The sequence below is a fragment of the Rhineura floridana genome, chromosome 1, assembly GCF_030035675.1.
Source record: "Rhineura floridana isolate rRhiFlo1 chromosome 1, rRhiFlo1.hap2, whole genome shotgun sequence".
In the NCBI taxonomy this organism is placed as follows: Eukaryota; Metazoa; Chordata; class Lepidosauria; order Squamata; family Rhineuridae; genus Rhineura; species Rhineura floridana.
Genome location: NC_084480.1, coordinates 183,663,478 through 183,681,870, shown reverse-complemented (window position 1 = coordinate 183,681,870; position 18,393 = coordinate 183,663,478). Strand labels below are relative to the sequence as shown.

Here is an 18,393-nt window from a genome sequence, read left to right as displayed (position 1 = left end):
CCACTTTTAAAAATTAAATAAATCTGTTGTGTAGCAAAATGATTACTTTGCAGTATATCATAAACAACCAAACAGATCCACAATAATATTGTACAATAAAACTTTAAAATGTTAGAGGTTAGAACTTAGCAGTTTGTTTTTACTTAAATCATTTTTCTCCTACAATAATTAAGTTTGATTGTTCCGCTTATTGTTGGCCAAATATCCTATTTATAAAAAGTTATTTGAAATGGATGTTTACTCTTTTCTGTATTTTTAATTATTTTCAATAACCAGAGAGCTTCGGCTATGGGGTGGTATACAAGTATAATAAATAAATAAAATAACTTGTTGCAGAATACAAAGGAGATACACATTTTATAGTGTTTTTATAGTCCTCCGTGCCTGAGGACTGGAAAGTGGCAAATGTAACGCCAATCTTCAAAAAGGGATCCAGAGGGGATCCCGGAAATTACAGGCCAGTTAGCTTAACTTCTGTCCCTGGAAAACTGGTAGAAAGTATTATTAAAGCTAGATTAACTAAGCACATAGAAGAACAAGCCTTGCTGAAGCAGAGCCAGCATGGCTTCTGCAAGGGAAGGTCCTGTCTCAGTAACCTATTAGAATTCTTTGAGAGTGTCAACAAGCATATAGATAGAGGTGATCCAGTGGACATAGTGTACTTAGACTTTCAAAAAGCGTTTGACAAGGTACCTCACCAAAGGCTTCTGAGGAAGCTTAGCAGTCATGGAATAAGAGGAGAGGTCCTCTTGTGGATAAGGAATTGGTTAAGAAGCAGAAAGCAGAGAGTAGGAATAAACGGACAGTTCTCCCAATGGAGGGCTGTAGAAAGTGGAGTCCCTCAAGGATCGGTATTGGGACCTGTACTTTTCAACTTGTTCATTAATGACCTAGAATTAGGAGTGAGCGGTGAAGTGGCCAAGTTTGCTGACGACACTAAATTGTTCAGGGTTGTTAAAACAAAAAGGGATTGCGACGAGCTCCAAAAAGACCTCTCCAAACTGAGTGAATGGGCGGAAAAATGGCAAATGCAATGCAATATAAACAAGTGTAAAATTATGCATATTGGAGCAAAAAATCTGAATTTCACATATACGCTCATGGGGTCTGAACTGGCGGTGACTGACCAGGAGAGAGACCTCGGGGTTGTAGTGGACAGCATGATGAAAATGTCGACCCAGTGTGCGGCAGCTGTGAAAAAGGCAAATTCCATGCTAGCGATAATTCGGAAAGGTATTGAAAATAAAACAGCCGATATCATAATGCCGTTGTATAAATCTATGGTGCGGCCACATTTGGAATACTGTGTACAGTTCTGGTCGCCTCATCTCAGAAAGGATATTATAGAGTTGGAAAAGGTTCAGAAGAGGGCAACCAGAATGATCAAGGGGATGGAGCGACTCCCTTACGAGGAAAGGTTGCAGCATTTGGGGCTTTTTAGTTTAGAGAAAAGGCGGGTCAGAGGAGACATGATAGAAGTGTATAAAATTATGCATGGCATTGAGAAAGTGGATAGAGAAAAGTTCTTCTCCCTCTCTCATAATACTAGAACTCGTGGACATTCAAAGAAGCTGAATGTTGGAAGATTCAGGACAGACAAAGGAAGTACTTCTTTACTCAGCGCATAGTTAAACTATGGAATTTGCTCCCACAAGATGCAGTAATGGCCACCAGCTTGGATGGCTTTAAAAGAAGATTAGACAAATTCATGGAGGACAGGGCTATCAATGGCTACTAGCCATGATGGCTGTGCTCTGCCACCCTAGTCAGAGGCAGCATGCTCTGAAAACCAGTTGCCGGAAGCCTCAGGAGGAGAGAGTGTTCTTGCACTCTGGTCCTGCTTGCGGGCTTCCCCCAGGCACCTGGTTGGCCACTGTGAGAACAGGATGCTGGACTAGATGGGCCACTGGCCTGATCCAGCAGGCACTTCTTATGTTCTTATGTTTTTACTTTACAGAAATGCAGCTAAGAATGCAACCTGTTTTTATGACATAACCAAGCCAGATGTTGGCTTTGATAAGGTGAGACTTCAAAAATACATGATTCACCTAACTCAGGTATACACTGTAATTTTTTTAACATTAGATCCAGATTTGATCTGTTAACATTAATATACTACTACTACTACTACTAATTATTATTATTATTATTATTATTATTAATGATAATGATAATATAAAGTTGAAATGTGTATTTAAATGAGTTGTTCAGGAATTCAGATTGTCTCTTGTACTGATTAAAGTTAAAGTATGAGTCCTTTCTAGACTAAACTGATCATAAATTCAGTGTAAGCTTCATAGAATACATCTGCCTATGCCTTCTTTTCAATTGCCTAAACTTTTGCTTAGTTTATCTCATGTCTTATCACCCTACTAATCACACCCTTCCTCCAAGGAGCTCTGGGGGCAGTGTAAATGGGTTTCTTCCCGGTTCAGTTTAATCCCTCCCAAGTACTCAGATCCAATATCCTGATAATGATTCTTACCTTTTTGTACATTTTCTTACCACTGTTCACAAGATCTGCTGCTGCTTTGCAGATCTCTCTCTTCCCTTACAGTCATTGGTATTGTCTCTTGACAGTACATAGTACATATTAAGGGTCGCTGCAACATAACATGGAATAGAGACAAGCTGGAGATTGTATGACCCCGCCTTCTCCTCTCACATGAATTTTCCCCATCCTTTCTACATGGTCTTTTGTGCTAAGCTAACAAATGGATATGAAAATTGCAGACAAGAGCGGGAGAAGTTAAGTTTATACAAGTTTGGGGCTTTTTATAGATGCTGCTCTGTAGTTTTAAAATTAATGATGAATTAATTTTAGCTGTCCTTATATTTTAATTATATATTTGTTTTCCATTGAAACTATTGTTTCCCTCCTTGAGATCTTGTGATATAGGTGGGGTTATAAATATCCTAAATCAATAAATGAATGTTAGAGGAGACGGATAAAATGCTGAAATTCTTTTCTTTTTTTGTTTCCCTTTCCACAGAATCAGCCAGGAGCAACTGAGTGTCAGTGTTGTGGCTCTGCCTCTGTTAACAGTGGTTATGAAAATAGGAGTTTGTGTAAGTATAAAATTATATACGGCCCCAATTACCGTAGTGACGGGCAAAGGAAGGTATGGCGCTGTGAGAAGGACGTGCCAGGTAAGGGGAACGCGGTCCAGACATGTTGTGGCTGTGCCTTGTTCCGGTCCTTCCCACACCCGCAAGGTTGTTGGTAGTCCTATCAGCCAACTCTCAGATCTCCAGTTGCTGATATTAAATGCCAGATCGGTATATAATAAAACCTCCCTCGTCCACGATTTGATTGTGGATGAGGCAGCCGATCTGGCATGTATAACCGAGACCTGGGTGGGTGAGCAGGGAGGAGTTGGTCTCTCTCAGCTCTGCCCACCGGGGTACTTGGTTCAGCATCATGGTAGATCTGAGGGTCGGGGAGGTGGGGTTGCTGTCGTCTATAAGAGTTCCATCTCACTCACCAAGCACCATGTTCATTCAGTTACTGGCCTGGAGTGTTTGCACCTTGTGTTGGGCCAGAGGGACAGGCTGGGAATCCTTTTGGTGTACCGCCCACCTTGCTGCCCAATGGCTTCCCTAACTGAGCTGGCGGAAGTGGTCTCGGATATATTGTTGAGGTCCCCCAGACTAATAGTACTGGGGGATTTCAACATTCATGCCGAGACCACTTTGTCTGGCGCGGCTCAGGACTTCATGGCTTCCATGACAGCCATGGGGCTGTCTCAATATGTTAGTGGTCCAACACATGTATCGGGGCACACTCTAGACCTTGTTTTTGCTACTGAGCATGGGGAAAGTGATCTGGATGTGGGGAGTTTTACAACACTCCCTTTGTCATGGACAGACCACTGCTTGCTGAAGTTTAGACTTTCAGTAACCTCTTCCCTCTGCAAGGGTGGGGGACTTATTAAAATGGTCCGCCCCCGGAGACTAATGGATCCTGAAGGTTTTCAAAGGGCTCTGGGGGATTTTCCGGCTGATAGGACTGGCGCTCCTGCTGAAGCCCTGGTCGCTCTGTGGAATACGGAGATGACCCGGGCTGTAAACACGATCGCTCCTGCACGCCCTCTCCTGTGTAGAGCTCATACAGCTCCATGGTATACTCCGGAGCTGAGAGCGATGAAGCAAGATAGGAGGAGGCTTGAGCGGAAATGGAGACGAACTCCCGACAGATACAATTATGCGCTGGTTAGTGCTTCGACTAAGCTCTATGTAGGAGCAGTGAAGGCAGCTAAAAAACATCATTTTGCTGCCACTATTAAATCATCTCTTTGCCGCCCAGCGGAGCTCTTTCGAGTTGTCCGGGGGCTTCTCCATTCAAACCCTCCGGACACGGTGGAATCATCGGAGGCCCGCTGTAATCAGTTTGCCGATCACTTCCAGAATAAGATCTCATGTATCTGCCAGGACCTAGACTCTCAAGTTATAGCAATAGATCCTAGTGAGATGTCCGGAGCACAGTCTTGTCCTGTTTTGTTGGATGAGCTTCAGTTGGTTCAACTCGAGGACGTGGACAAGGTGCTTGGACAGGTACGTGCAACCACTTCGGTACTGGATCCTTGCCCCTCCTGGCTGATAAAAACTAGTAGGAATGGAACAGGTAGCTGGGCCAAGGAAGTGATAAATGCCTCTTTACGAGAGGGAGTGGTCCCGGGCTGTCTGAAAGAGGCAGTGGTGAGACCACTCCTGAAAAAGCCTTCCTTGGACCCAGACAATTTTAACAGCTACAGGCCAGTGGCGAATGTTCCATTCCTGGGCAAGGTCTTGGAACGGGTGGTTGCTGGCCAGCTCCAGGCGCTATTGGATGAAACTGATTATCTAGATCCATTTCAATCGGGTTTTAGGCCCGGTTTTGGCACTGAGACAGCCTTGGTCGCCCTGTACGATGACCTATGTCGGGAAAGAGACAGAGGGAGTGTAACTCTGTTGATTCTCCTGGATCTCTCAGCGGCTTTTGATACCATCGACCATGGTATCCTTCTGGAGAGGCTCGCGGAGTTGGGAGTTGGAGGTACTGCTTGGCAGTGGTTCCGCTCCTACTTGGCGGGTCGTCTCCAGAAGGTAGTGCTTGGGGAACATTGCTTGACACCGCGGGCTCTCCAATATGGGGTCCCGCAGGGGTCAGTTTTGTCCCCCCTGCTTTTTAATATCTACATGAAGCTGTTGGGAGAGGTCATCCGGAGTTTTGGAGTGCGTTGTCATCAGTATGCTGATGACACGCAGCTCTACTTCTCCTTTTCATCTTCTTCAGGTGAGGCTGTCGATTTGCTGAACCGCTGCCTGGCCTCGACAATGGACTGGATGAGAGTTAACAAACTGAAGCTCAATCCAGACAAGACTGAGATGCTGTTGGTGGACGGGTTCTCTGATCGGATGGTGGATATATACCCTGTCCTGGACGGGGTTACACTCCCCCTAAAGGACCGGGTTCGTAGTCTGGGAGTCTTTTTAGACTCTTCCCTCTCACTTGAGGCTCAAGTAGCCTCGGTGGTTAGGAATGCGTTTTACCAACTTCGGTTGGTAGCCCAGCTACGTCCCTATTTGAGTAAAGAGGACCTTACATCAGTGGTACATGCTCTGGTAACCTCACGTTTGGATTACTGTAATGCGCTTTATGTAGGGCTACCTTTGAAGACAGTTCGGAAGCTACAACTAGTGCAAAATACGGCGGCCAGATTGCTGACAAGGACCAAGCGGTCCGAGCATATAACACCTGTTCCGGCCAGCTTGCACTGGTTGCCAATATGTTTCCGGGCTAGATTCAAAGTGTTGGTATTAACCTATAAAACCTTATACGGTGTGGGACCACGATACCTTGCGGAACGCCTCTTCCGATATGAACCGGCCCGTGCACTACGTTCTGCTACGAAGGCCTTCCTCCGGGTTCCAACTCACAGGGAGGCCCGGAGGGTGATGACAAGATCTAGGGCCTTCTCAGTGGTGGCCCCCGAACTATGGAACAGTCTCCCTGAGGAAGTACGCCTGGCGCCGACTCTGCTCTCCTTCCGGCGCCAGGTCAAAACCTTCCTATTCTCTGAAGCATTTTAAGTTACACTGATTTAATTTTAAAAATGTTTATTGTATTGGATTGTTGATTGTATTTTAGTATTATTTTGTTATTTATTGTATTTTTATGCTATTTTATGTTCACCGCCCAGAGAGCTATTGCTAGTCGGGCGGTATATAAATTTAATAAATAAATAAATAAATAAAAATAACGGTAGAGATATGATCCTGCAAAGAAGTGTGATATACTATTGGGCTTGGACTGGGAACACCAAGATGAAACTTCTTCTTAGCCATGTAGCTGGCTGGGTGACCTTGGGCAACCTTACTTGCAATGTTGTTGTGAGAATAATACCTAGAATATAGGAATCTGCTTTATGCTGATTCAAACCATTGGTCCATCTAGCTCAGTATTATCTACAGTGATTGGCAGTGGCTCTCCAGGGTTTCAGGCAGAGAATCTCTCCTAGCCCTACCTGGACACGCCAGATTTTCTGCTGCAAAGCAGATGCTCAACCAGTGAGCTATAGTTCTTCCCCTCGAGCTTCTTGGAGTTAATACAGGAATCAAATGTGGTAATTATAAATTGCCAAATTCGTGAAGATTCTTCCTGTTATTTATTTCTTTTGATGATGATGATAATGATTATGCATCCTTCACCAGGTCCCAGGGCAGGTTACAGCAGTTTAAATTTCATTATTAAAAACAATTACAACAGTTATGCTCCGTTCTTTAATGTTTCTATTTTCAGGACAGCTTGCTATAAAGAACAAGACACAATTTTTTTTGTTAAAAACCCACCCAAAATCACGCAATAAAAAGATTTAAACAATTAAAAACAACAACAGTAGAAACAATTCCAGCAGAGATTAAAAACAAATTCAAATGATGAAAAGCCCAAGGTAAATAAAACAATTATTTTTGCCTAGCACTGAAAAGATTTCAGAATAAATCCTGAGTGAGCTTCCCTAAGGAGAGAGTTCCACAGATGGATTGCTGTACCAAAAAAGTGCTATATTTGATTACCAACCACCCGCCTTCTTTCATATAGGGAAAACCACTGCTGATTTTACACTTTCTGAATGGAATTCAGAGTAACTATGCTCTTTCACTATGTGATTGTTCTTTGATAATAGGGGAATCTGTGCCATATGTCAGGACAAAAAATGCAGAGAACCGCCAGCAGAATCAACAAGCAGCAACCATGCAAAAGAGATCAGAGAAAAGCACGGAGTTAAAAACAAAAGGCTTTTTAGAGTTATTGAAAAGGTATAATGTAATAACCTTGAAACATTGAGACTTCCTAGCAGGAACCACTACAGTATTCACAAACTTCAATAAGGGATTTATCCAGAGATTAATTTGATCCCCAAAATCCACTGAGGCTATTAATGTAATGATGTGTTTTGCGTCTGTATGACAATAAAGGTGGGTATAGCACTGAAAGCAAGTATCTTTTTATTTATGTATTGTTTTTCCAAAAGTATTTTTCCATATAATTCTAATAAATCAGTAACAAGAATATATTTGGGACAGGAGGCAAGAACATGGGAAGGGCATGAGGTAGAGAGGAAGAAACTGTCAATTATTATGACAGGCAACTGAAGAACTCTGAGTCATTGAGCATTGTCTCAGTAAAGAAGGACTAGATAGTCACATAAAGCGAGTATCTTTTTGTTGAAACTGTTGGAAGTGGGGCAAGAGCAACTCCTGTTTTGTTATTTTGTTTAAGCTCCAGAAGGAAGATAGAGCTAGGGTCCTCCAGATGGATAGGCTTGTTTACCTTTTACCTGTGATGCTCTGACTGACTTCCTTCTGTCGCTAGACTGTGACGCCTTTAAGGAAGCTTACCTGCCCCTCCTCCTTCTGCCCTTTCCCCTCCTTTGTCCTCCGGCTGTCCAGGAGAGAGGAGACTCCCTTTGTCTCTGCTCTCTCTCCCAGCATGGGGCTGACTCCTACACCTAGGAGTTATGCCTCCAACTTAGCTAGTTAGTTAGAACTAGGTGTGCCTTTTCTATCTACTATGTATTTCTCTAAATAAATTAGCTTTTCTTATTTTACTAAGTCTCCAGTCTCAGTGATGCTGTTGCAGGGTAAAAGCCTGCTTTCTTAGGCAAACGCATGCACACGCTGGCAGACTCGCATTTCAACATCTGCTGTTACTCTCTGCTGCTGTGGTGCTGCTTTTAAACGAAATTAAGCAACACAACTACACACAGCGCAACAGAAACCACCAAGTTAGTTACACTCTTTCCACTTTAAGCAAATGCTGAAGTGGGACTGCAAGATTGAGAAGAGGGAGGGGGAGTGCACTAACCCAAGGCTTGCCACAGCCCATTCCTGCTCATGAACACTGCACTAAATTATGGTTGATGTGGGAATGTGATCCAGCTGACCTCCTAATGAGATGTTAGTCTCCATAATAAAGATGCAAAATTTCTAGTTGTAGGACCACCCAGATTAAGAAGTACATGCTGTCTGTCAAACATTACAAACTAGAGGAGGAAGGTGGGAGGCAGTGGGGAGGTCAGTGCAGTGCACCCCACTGATGTGCCTGCACCACACCCACTTCCCTGCCATCTCTTTCCCTCTCCCTCCCTGCAGGCAGCAGGGACACAACTGCAGGGAAGGTAATGTTGTGGTTCTACTTTGCTGAGCCACCTCTGAATTAGTTACAAAATTCAAAAAAGAGATGTAATGTTAAAATACTGAATACCCATGTCTTGCTCCATTAAAATACTTTAATTTTCCTCAGTACAATTTTACAATCCATTAATTAAAATTTGGTAGGCCTGCCAGGGGCTTAATAATAGTATAGTCATGTACATTATGTCGATGATGGAGAGACCTGTGAGGCGTCCTTCCCTGGCTCTCCCTGTCAGGTTCTTACCTGCTCGTGGCTACTGCCTGTCACTAGGCACCACCAGGGACTTCACCAGTCCGGACCGCCCTCTCTTATGGTTTCTCTCCCCGCTTTAGCACAGATCTCAACAGATCCCCCTGCTAGGCAGCACCACCAGTCACGTTCTATAACCAGTATCCCTAGAGACTCTGCCTGAGTCTCTCTCAATCAGGTTACTTCTGTGACTGCGTGCTTAAGCTGTCCCACTCTCTTTGTATCAAAGCAGATAATTCTGGTATGCTCTGGATACTTGTGGTGTTATATTATTCCCTTCACCGCTGCCACCATTTGTTACCCTTCAGCCTTGGTATTTACCTTACCCTCCCTTCTGGTCTGTGAAACCCCAGCCAAGGATCAGGCCTTTGGTAAACCAAATTAAGTATTTATTGAATAACACAGATAACAAGATAACAAAGATTACTTTAACAGGCACTTAAGCATATGGTTTTATCTAATACTAATCCGAACTCCACCCCCCTCCTTCTCCACGCTCTCCTGACATACACCACCAAACACTTCTCAAACAACTCTCAGAAAACCCCCACACGTCCACCTCACATTCCCCAACTTCCACCCTCTCAAGCAATCCACTCTTCCACCCCGATTTACCTGACATCCTTCCATTTTATACTCTCAGCCATTTTAAACATTCAGCCAATCATACAGCATTCTACTGCCCATTCACTCCCCCTCCTCTCTCACTCCACTTACCATGTATCTTCTATTCAAACAGCACTTACCATATTTACACTAATACAGAATCATCACATTTCCCCCCCCTTAAAACAACGGCAGAGTATTATTCCTGTTCCAGGATTTATACGCCGCGTTAACAAATAAACAAGTCTGTATGGGGAAAATGTCTTTTTTGTTCCTCCGTCTGGTCACGTCACTGCAGTCCCAGCCACTTGCCTGGAAAGTCCATCGGCCAGTACATTGTCCTTGCCTTTTATGAACTGGAAGTCCACTTGATAGTCTTGTAGGGCCCAGGACCACCTCTGCAGCATAGTGTTATGGTTTTTCATAGTCTGTAACCATAACAAGGCCCGATGATCCGTTGTTACCGTGAATCTTCATCCCCACACGTATGGGCGCAACTTGTTCAGTCCCCACACGATCGCTAGGCACTCCTTTTGGACCAACGAATAGTTTTTCTCCCTCGGCGTCAGCTTGCGACTCAGATACGCCACTGGATGTCTGGTGCCTTCTCTCTCCTGCAGCAAGACGACTCCCAGCGCGAGGTCTGACACATCTGTAGCCACGATGAATGGTTGCTCATAGTCCGGTGCTATTAATATAGGTCCTTGGCACAAGGCTTGCTTCAGCAGATCAAAAGCCTTCTGACATTCATCCGTCCATACCACACGCTCAGAACACTTTTTCTTTGTCAATTCATGCAAGGGGGTTGCGATTTCCCCAAAATTTTTCACAAACTTCCTATAAAAACCAGCCACACCTAGAAATGCCCTAACTTGCTTTTTGGTTAAGGGGATAGGCCACGCTTGTATTGCCTCCACCTTGCTCCATAAGGGGGTGATTTTCCCACTCCCCACCTTATGTCCTAAATAGACCACCTCCTTCAACCCAAACTGGCATTTCTTCACTTTTATTGTGAGGCCTGCCTTTCTTAATGCCTCTAATACTGTTATCAGGTGTTGGACATGCTCAGGCACCGACTTGCTAAAAATGGCCACGTCATCGATATAGGCCACTGCAAAATCTGACATGCCTCGCAACACAGTATTGATTAGCCTCTGAAATGAACTTGGTGAGTTCCTTAGTCCCATGGGTAAGGTCACAAACTCGTATAACCCATCTGGTGTACTGAAGGCAGTTTTGGCTCTGGATTGCTCGTCTAGTTCCATTTGCCAAAATCCTTTACAGAGGTCTAATGTAGAGATAATGGTTGCTGCCCCCAATAACTCTAACATTGCGTCCACCCTAGGCATAGGATACGCATCTGGGACAGTAATTTTATTGATTAGCCGATAATCAATGCAAAATCTTGTCGTTCCATCTTTTTTCGGAACCAGGACAATACTTGAGGCCCAGGGACTGATGGATTCCCTGATCACTCCTAGTTCCAGCATATCTTCTACCTCTTTTTTGATTTCACTCAAAACTTTCCCATTCACACGGTATGGCATAGATCTGATTGGGGCATGATCTCCAGTATTAATGGAATGTTTGGCTATACTGGTTCGGCCAGGTCTATTGCTGAAGAGATTCCCATAGTTTTTCAAAACTCTCAGAATCTCTTCCTTTACTTCCTCCTGCACCTCCTTTGACCATTCCAATTGATCTACCCCTCCTTTGTCTTTGCTTTCCTGTACCAAATCTGGAAGTTCAGGCCCACTTCCCTCAGGGAATAAGGTAACTTGCAACACCTGTGCATCCCTGGTATGGTAAGGCTTTAACATATTTACATGAGCCACTTTGTTTTTGTTTAAATGGTCTGTGGTAATTACATACGTCACTGTGTCAAGCTTTTCTCTTATGGTATATGGTCCTTCCCAGTTAGCCTGTAATTTGTCATGTTTCCTGGGTATGAATGCCATAACCATATCTCCCACATCATACACACGTTCCCTGGCTGTTCTGTCATACCAGTAACTTTGCTTCTGCTGAGCTTGACTCAAATTCTCTTTCACCACTTCCATCATTGATGTTAATTTATTGCGGAATTCCAATACAAAATCTACTACAGATGTTTTGTACTCTCCCAGGGTTCCTTCCCATGAATTTTTTAACAGTTCCAAAGGTCCCCTCACTTTTCTAGTAAACATTAGTTCAAAGGGTGAGAAGCCTGTTGATTCTTGAGGGACTTCTCTGTATGCAAATAAGAAGCATCCCAAACGTTCATCCCAGTCTTGTGGGTGATCTTGAACATAACTTCTTATCATGCCCTTCAAAACGCCATTAAATCTCTCAGTCAATCCGTTAGTGGCTGGATGGTAAGTAGTGGTCTTTAGATGTTTTAGACCACAACACTTCCACATACATTGCATCACGTCTCCCATGAATACACTGCCTTGATCTGTCAGCACTTCATGAGGGAAACCCAGCCTCATAAAGATTTTTAACAAAGCCTCTGCCACTACAGGGGCTTCTACAGATCTTAATGCTTCTTCATCTGGGTACCTGGTGGCAAAATCCACCACCACCAATAGATATTTCTTGCCATGCCTTGTGGGTTTGGAAAAAGGGCCCACCAAATCTATTCCCACTCTATAAAAGGGTTGTCCAATTATAGGAAGGGGCTTTAAGGGTGCCTTAGTCTTTACTCCGCTTTTTCCCACCTTTTGGCATATACCACAAGATAGACAATGTCGTTTTACATCTTTGGAGATGTTTGGCCAATAATAGTGTGCAGCCAATCTCCTCTTGGTCTTTTTTATTCCCAGGTGTCCTGCACATGGGACATCGTGGGCTACCTCTAGCAATCTGGTTCTGTATTTGCTAGGTACTATCAATTGCTTCACTGGTTCACATTCATCCTTTCTCTCAGCAGGCATCCACAGTCTATACAAAATCCCATTCTCACACACAATTTGATTCCTCAGCTTGTCAGTAAAGGGAATCTCTTGTGTCAGGGCTTGTTCTTTTATTTGGTTCAAACTTATATCTTTATTCAGCTCTTCCCTGAATTGATCTGCCTCATCATTATCAGAGACCACTTGATACAGTTTGTCTCCTTCAGCTGGCCTGCTAGGGGTTGCTATGGTGACCTGAGGCTCGCAAACAGATTCCACCCTGTTTCCTTCTGTCCCCCTTAACATGGCTTCTTTTTCTCTGCCAAGTTGCTGTCTGGTCACCACATATATCTTCCCCTGTGCCCCCATAACATCTCTTCCCAGTATCACTGGTTCTTGTTGGTGGGCATTAATACCGACTTTATATTTTCCCTCTTTATTTCTCCATTTCATTTTCACTAGGGCTATGGGTAAGCTTTCTGGATCTTCCCTCACTCCTTGGATAGTCACTGTTTCCTGAGGTAATATTTCCTCAGATTTTATCAAATCTGGCCTCAGTAATGTCTGAGCGGCACCAGTATCAAGCAATGCCCAATAATTTGCCCCTTGAACACACACTTCCTCTCTCAGACTCGAATCCAAGTCTTTTACTTCTGTCCAGTTTATCTGACAGAACTGAACCTTTTTTGCTGTTTCTAAAGCCTTGGGTTCTGTTTTCACTGCCCTACTCTGAGCAGGATTACTACTGGGGTTGGCAACCTCACATTGAAAACGTAGGTGCCCCGGTCTACCACATTTGTAGCATAATTTCTCCTCTGTTTTAGGGTACACAGATCCACTCGGGGGTGTCCTGTGCCCTTCAGATTTTACTGGAGGACTCACTCGCTGTGGCACCACATCCTTTCTGCCACCATTATATGGTCTGGGTTTAAACTCTCTTGATGTTTTCCCCACCCAGCCAGTTCTGTTGGAGGCGAAGTGATCTGCCATCTCTGCTGCCTCCTGCACCGATGTAGAGGAACGGTCTTTGACAAGGAGCCTTATTTCTGGTGGTAACTGATGGTATAATTGATCCAGTATCATGAGGCTTTTCACCTCTTCCACTGATTGAGCTTTTGCACTACTCATCCACTTTCCAAATATATCCATCAGCTTTGTTCCTAGTTCAACAAAAGACCTCCCTGCTTGGATCTGACAGTTTCGGAATAACTTTCTAAAATAGTCAGGTCCCAGTCTGAATCTTTTGTAGACTGCCTCTTTAAACTCAGCATAAGTGACGGGCTTGTCTGAGGGGAAATATTGGTATACCTCTGCCAATTCCCCTTTGATCAGGTTTGATAAATACTGCATGTATTTATCTTCAGGTAGCCCCCACAATTGAGCTGCCTTTTCAAAGGTTGTGAGATAAATTTGAGGATCTTGACCAGGCTCATAGACAGCAAAGTCCTTTGGAGTAATTTTTATTTTTGCTCCATCTCTGTCTTTCCTTGTCTCCTCAGAGTGAAATTTCTCTCTATCTAATCTTAACTTTTCCACCTGTAATTCAGCATCCACTCTCATTCTCTCAAATTCCAACTCCCTCTGTTTTTCCTTCTCTGCTGTTTCAAAGACCCTCTGCTTGTCTTTTTCCTCAGCCTCCCTCCTCAAACTCTCAGTTTCCATCCTCAACTTCTCAGTTTCTAACTCTCGCTGTTTATCTTTTTCCTCAGCCTCCCATCTTAACTTCTCTCTCAAATACTCTATATAAGCGGGATTGCTTAAATATCCTTCTGGGGTCTCTTCCCTGACAGGTTGTTTTTGCTGGGCAGTTGCAAATCCTATAAGTGCTACCCTCAATTCATCTACCCCTTTACCCTCGTGAGGTAAATTGAATGTTATACACTTCTCCACCAGCTCCTCTCTTTTCATTTTTATGTATTCAGCCATGGTGTTTGAGTTCACTCACTCTTTGCCACACACTCTTTGCCAGTCACTCTCACAAGTAATCTTGTTTTGTTATTTCTGTTTGCCACACAACTGTTAGGGATTCTCTAGTATGTGTACCACCGCTACAGCCAACACCTGTGACGTAGTCTCCTTTGTTCGTATCCCACCGCTACTGCCACTACGTGTGAAGCGTCCTTCCCTGGCTCTCCCTGTCAGGTTCCTACCTGCTCGTGGCTACTGCCTGTCACTAGGCACCACCAGGGACTTCACCAGTCCAGACCGCCCTCTCTTATGGTTTCTCTCCCTGCTCTAGCACAGATCTCAACAGATCCCCCTGCTAGGCAGCACCACCAGTCACGTTCTATAATCAGTATCCCTAGAGACTCTGCTTGAGTCTCTCTCAATCAGGTTACTTCTGTGACTGTGTGCTTAAGCTGTCCCACTCTCTTTGTATCAAAGCAGATAATTCTGGTATGCTCTGGATACTTGTGGTGTTATATTATTCCCTTCACCGCTGCCACCATTTGTTACCCTTCAGCCTTGGTATTTACCTTACCCTCCCTTCTGGTCTGTGAAACCCCAGCCAAGGATCAGGCCTTTGGTAAACCAAATTAAGTATTTATTGAATAACACAGATAACAAGATAACAAAGATTACTTTAACAGGCACTTAAGCATATGGTTTTATCTAATACTAATCCGAACTCCACCCTCCTCCTTCTCCACGCTCTCCTGACATACACCACCAAACGCTTCTCAAACAACTCTCAGAAAACCCCCACACGTCCACCTCACATTCCCCAACTTCCACCCTCTCAAGCAATCCACTCTTCCACCCCGATTTACCTGACATCCTTCCATTTTATACTCTCAGCCACTTTAAACATTCAGCCAATCATACAGCATTCTACTGCCCATTCACTCCCCCTCCTCTCTCACTCCACTTACCATGTATCTTCTATTCAAACAGCACTTACCATATTTACACTAATACAGAATCATCACAAGACCAAACATAAATTTTACACCTTTGACAAAGATGTCTTGTGATGGATGCTCAGGATCAGACTGATATTCAAAGAGGTTTGTGGACTATGTAGGTCAAATCCAGTTGCAGACAGGCAGAGAAATCCAACTCATGGGGTGCCGGCGGAAGAGGAGCTGGGGGCAAGGTCTGTGTCATCCAATTGCTATTGGGGAGCCTCCAGGCTGCCTGAACGTGGGCTCAGCTGGAAGCTGTGTGCAGGGACCGGAAGTAAAAGCCGGCTCTCACGAATACTCCTACCAGAGAGTAAGCACTCTCCATTGACTTCCATTGTAATTATTTTCTTGACCGACTTTTTTCTTGGCTTAACTTTGGCATGAATCGGGACCTGGAGCAGTGCTCCAAACATGAGTAGGATGTGGCATAGGTTGCCTCCCATGGCCTCTCCTCCAATACGCCCCCAGAACACCCCTTTTTTGGGTGTTACTCTGGCTTCCACCAGCTCCTCTTCCACTGGGCTGGGCTTCCCTGGCAGACCCTCAGCTGAGCCAGCAGGGTCCTGGTTCCACCGCAGCGGAGCTGGGATGAGGGGTGTCTGCCGGCGGAGCTGGGACCCTGCTGGCTCAGCTGGGGGTCTGCCACATTTAACTGCGCTCAGCCTGGTATAAATAGCAGTTGGACTGAGCCCTTAGAAATTACATACAAATAACAGCTATAGTGAGAAGAATGTCAAATTCTTTATTTTTGTATGATTATTCCAGTGAGTCAATGTTTTATAGTGCAATCCTGTGCATCTCTACTCGGGTAAGTTTGACTGAGTTCAGTGAGACTTACTAATGGGTACGTGTGGATAGGATTGCAGCCTTAATGTTTGTGTTATAATGTGTTAGTGTGGACTGTGATTAATTTATTAAATTATGATGAATTTTATAGTAAGCTGCCTTTGGAGAGTTAGTCCTGAAAGATGGTATACAAAAATGGAAAAATAATTACACGCACGCACGCACAGAGAGAGAGAAAGAGAAAGAGATACTTTCCTTGAAAAAGGGCCATTGACTTGAAAAGTTTCAGGAACATTTTTTAAAATGAGTACCTCTCATGGAGACATTTTATTTTCCTCCTTTCCTTAGCCACTTTTGTATGTCACATTCTTAGATAATGTACCTTGTTAGTTGCCTTGCAATTGTTTTGTATTTGCTTTATTTTTATTGTAAAATCGAGCTTATATAAATTGTTCTTTTCTAATGCTAATTCTGATTAAATTAAAAAAACACCTAAAAAGCACCATTGAGGGTTTCATAAAATGTATAATACCAGTGACACTAACTGCTTTGCAAAGAACATGACATTCAGTAATACAGTTAATTTAATTGTTGTGCATTAGGAATAAGTGATTGTGTGCAGTTGGTATAGTGTGTATGTTTGCACATGCATGTTTCTTCAGTGGTGCAATAATATCTCTGTGTGTGTATGTTGTGGTGAGGTGGGTGTGGGGATGGGAATGGACTTGATAACCAAAGCTTTGAAAGGAACGCAACACAAATGTTCTAGTGTGCAGTATAACAGAGGTTGCCTTTTCCTTGAAAAGCTCATCTTGCTGAAATTCTGCTTTGTCAAGCAATGTTCTCAGTGCGATGTCATTTTTTTCATCCCCTACAGCACTCTCTTTCCACCGTTATTACAGCGCATTTTTAGTGGAAGCAGCCAGCTCTCCTGAAGTATTAACAACACTGGAAAGGTATCATTACCTGTATCTTTAGAATTACAGGGGCTCTGTTTTACATTTGGTGTTTGTATCCTCATTTCAGCTTTAAATACTTAGTTTAAAGGTACAATTGATTTTAAAAGTTTATTAGAGATGTATTGCCAGTATTTAAATTGTTAATTTGAATTACACCTTTTAAGAGGCTGTACTTTTTTTTTACTGGAATAAACTATTACTTGCAGATAGTAAGACATGCCTGTCTTGTGTTTTTCAGTATTTAAATAAAGTTAAAATTGGTTGGTAAAAAATATAATATATCATCTCTATCTGTCTTTCTAAGACTCTAGGAAGTGGCCTTATACTGAGTCAGACCATTGGTCCATCTAGCTCAGTATTGTCTACATTGACTGGGAGTGGCTGCCCAGAATTTCTCTCCTAGCCCTACCTGGAAATGCCAGGTATTGAATCAGGGACTTTCTGCATGCAAGGCAGACATTCTGTCACTGAGCTACGGCCCTTCCCTGATCTGTCTATAAATCATTTGCCGTTGAATTTCCTGCAGTTACGCCACAGTCAGGGCTTTTACAAATCTCTGGTCCTGGTTTGCAGATAGTAAACTTTGGATATTTTAAGCATGTCATCTTCAGCTGATAAAGCAGAATTAATTTCTGATTCTTGCCATTTTAACTTACAGTAACAGCCATCTTCTCAGCAACAATTTATTTATTTGAAGGTGTCCATTAATGCAGAAAATGCTGTTGGTGCACATGATATACATGTGTGTACCTGCTAATTTCTGTAATGTGTGCCAGCCCTCAGTGTAAGAGTGTTCATGCCCCCTTCCACCCCTAGCTTCTGTCTGCCTTTGCTGCTCACATGTCTGTAGCTGTCTGCTACTTTCTAGACAAATGTTAAGTATGGCTTCAGAGAGTGTGTTCACATCAGCTTCTTTTCCCATGGAATATGATACAAGTTGCAGCAATTCCTGGGTGGAATTCCAGATCACTTCCTGACTGGTTGTGGGGAAAGTAATATTTTATTTAAATATGGGAAGATCAGATATGCTTGTCAGAATGCTCTTTTCTGCTAATCTTGTATCTTGTTCAGCTGATAAATCTGTTGACTGAGCAGAGATGGAAGAGAAATTCAATTCAGTTCACATTTTAGTGTGAATCTACCTTGTTTGCACTTCCCAAAACAATAAATGAACCAAAATGCAGTTGTCCTTTGAAATTAGTATTTATCTGAATTTCGCAATGCTGTTGTCCAACAAAAAATGAGCATATTAGGAGAAATGCATGCTAGTGAATACTAATACTGGTGAACTTTAGTGAGTAGTTTCTCTGATTAGTATTTTTGCTGCTAGTGGTTCA

General features: G+C 43.3%; 2 protein-coding genes across 3 annotated transcripts in view; both read left to right on the top strand.

Moving 5' to 3' along the window:
- Nucleotides 1-17,178, top strand: part of MAJIN (membrane anchored junction protein) — a 46,528-nt gene extending 29,350 nt beyond the window's left edge. For both annotated transcript variants that reach the window (XM_061588693.1, XM_061588685.1), the window contains exons 8-11: nt 1,958-2,021; nt 2,994-3,069; nt 7,167-7,299; nt 16,975-17,178. In XM_061588693.1, coding sequence (XP_061444677.1) covers nt 1,958-2,021; nt 2,994-3,069; nt 7,167-7,299; nt 16,975-17,032 — 331 coding nt within the window. In that variant the 3' untranslated portion in view covers nt 17,033-17,178. The remainder of the gene's footprint in view (nt 1-1,957; nt 2,022-2,993; nt 3,070-7,166; nt 7,300-16,974) is intronic.
- Nucleotides 17,030-18,393, top strand: part of LOC133366029 (sodium-dependent neutral amino acid transporter B(0)AT1-like) — a 39,541-nt gene continuing 38,177 nt past the window's right edge. Inside the window, exon 1 of the mRNA XM_061588672.1 lies at nt 17,030-17,053. The gene's annotated coding sequence lies outside the window, so the exon portion shown is untranslated. The remainder of the gene's footprint in view (nt 17,054-18,393) is intronic.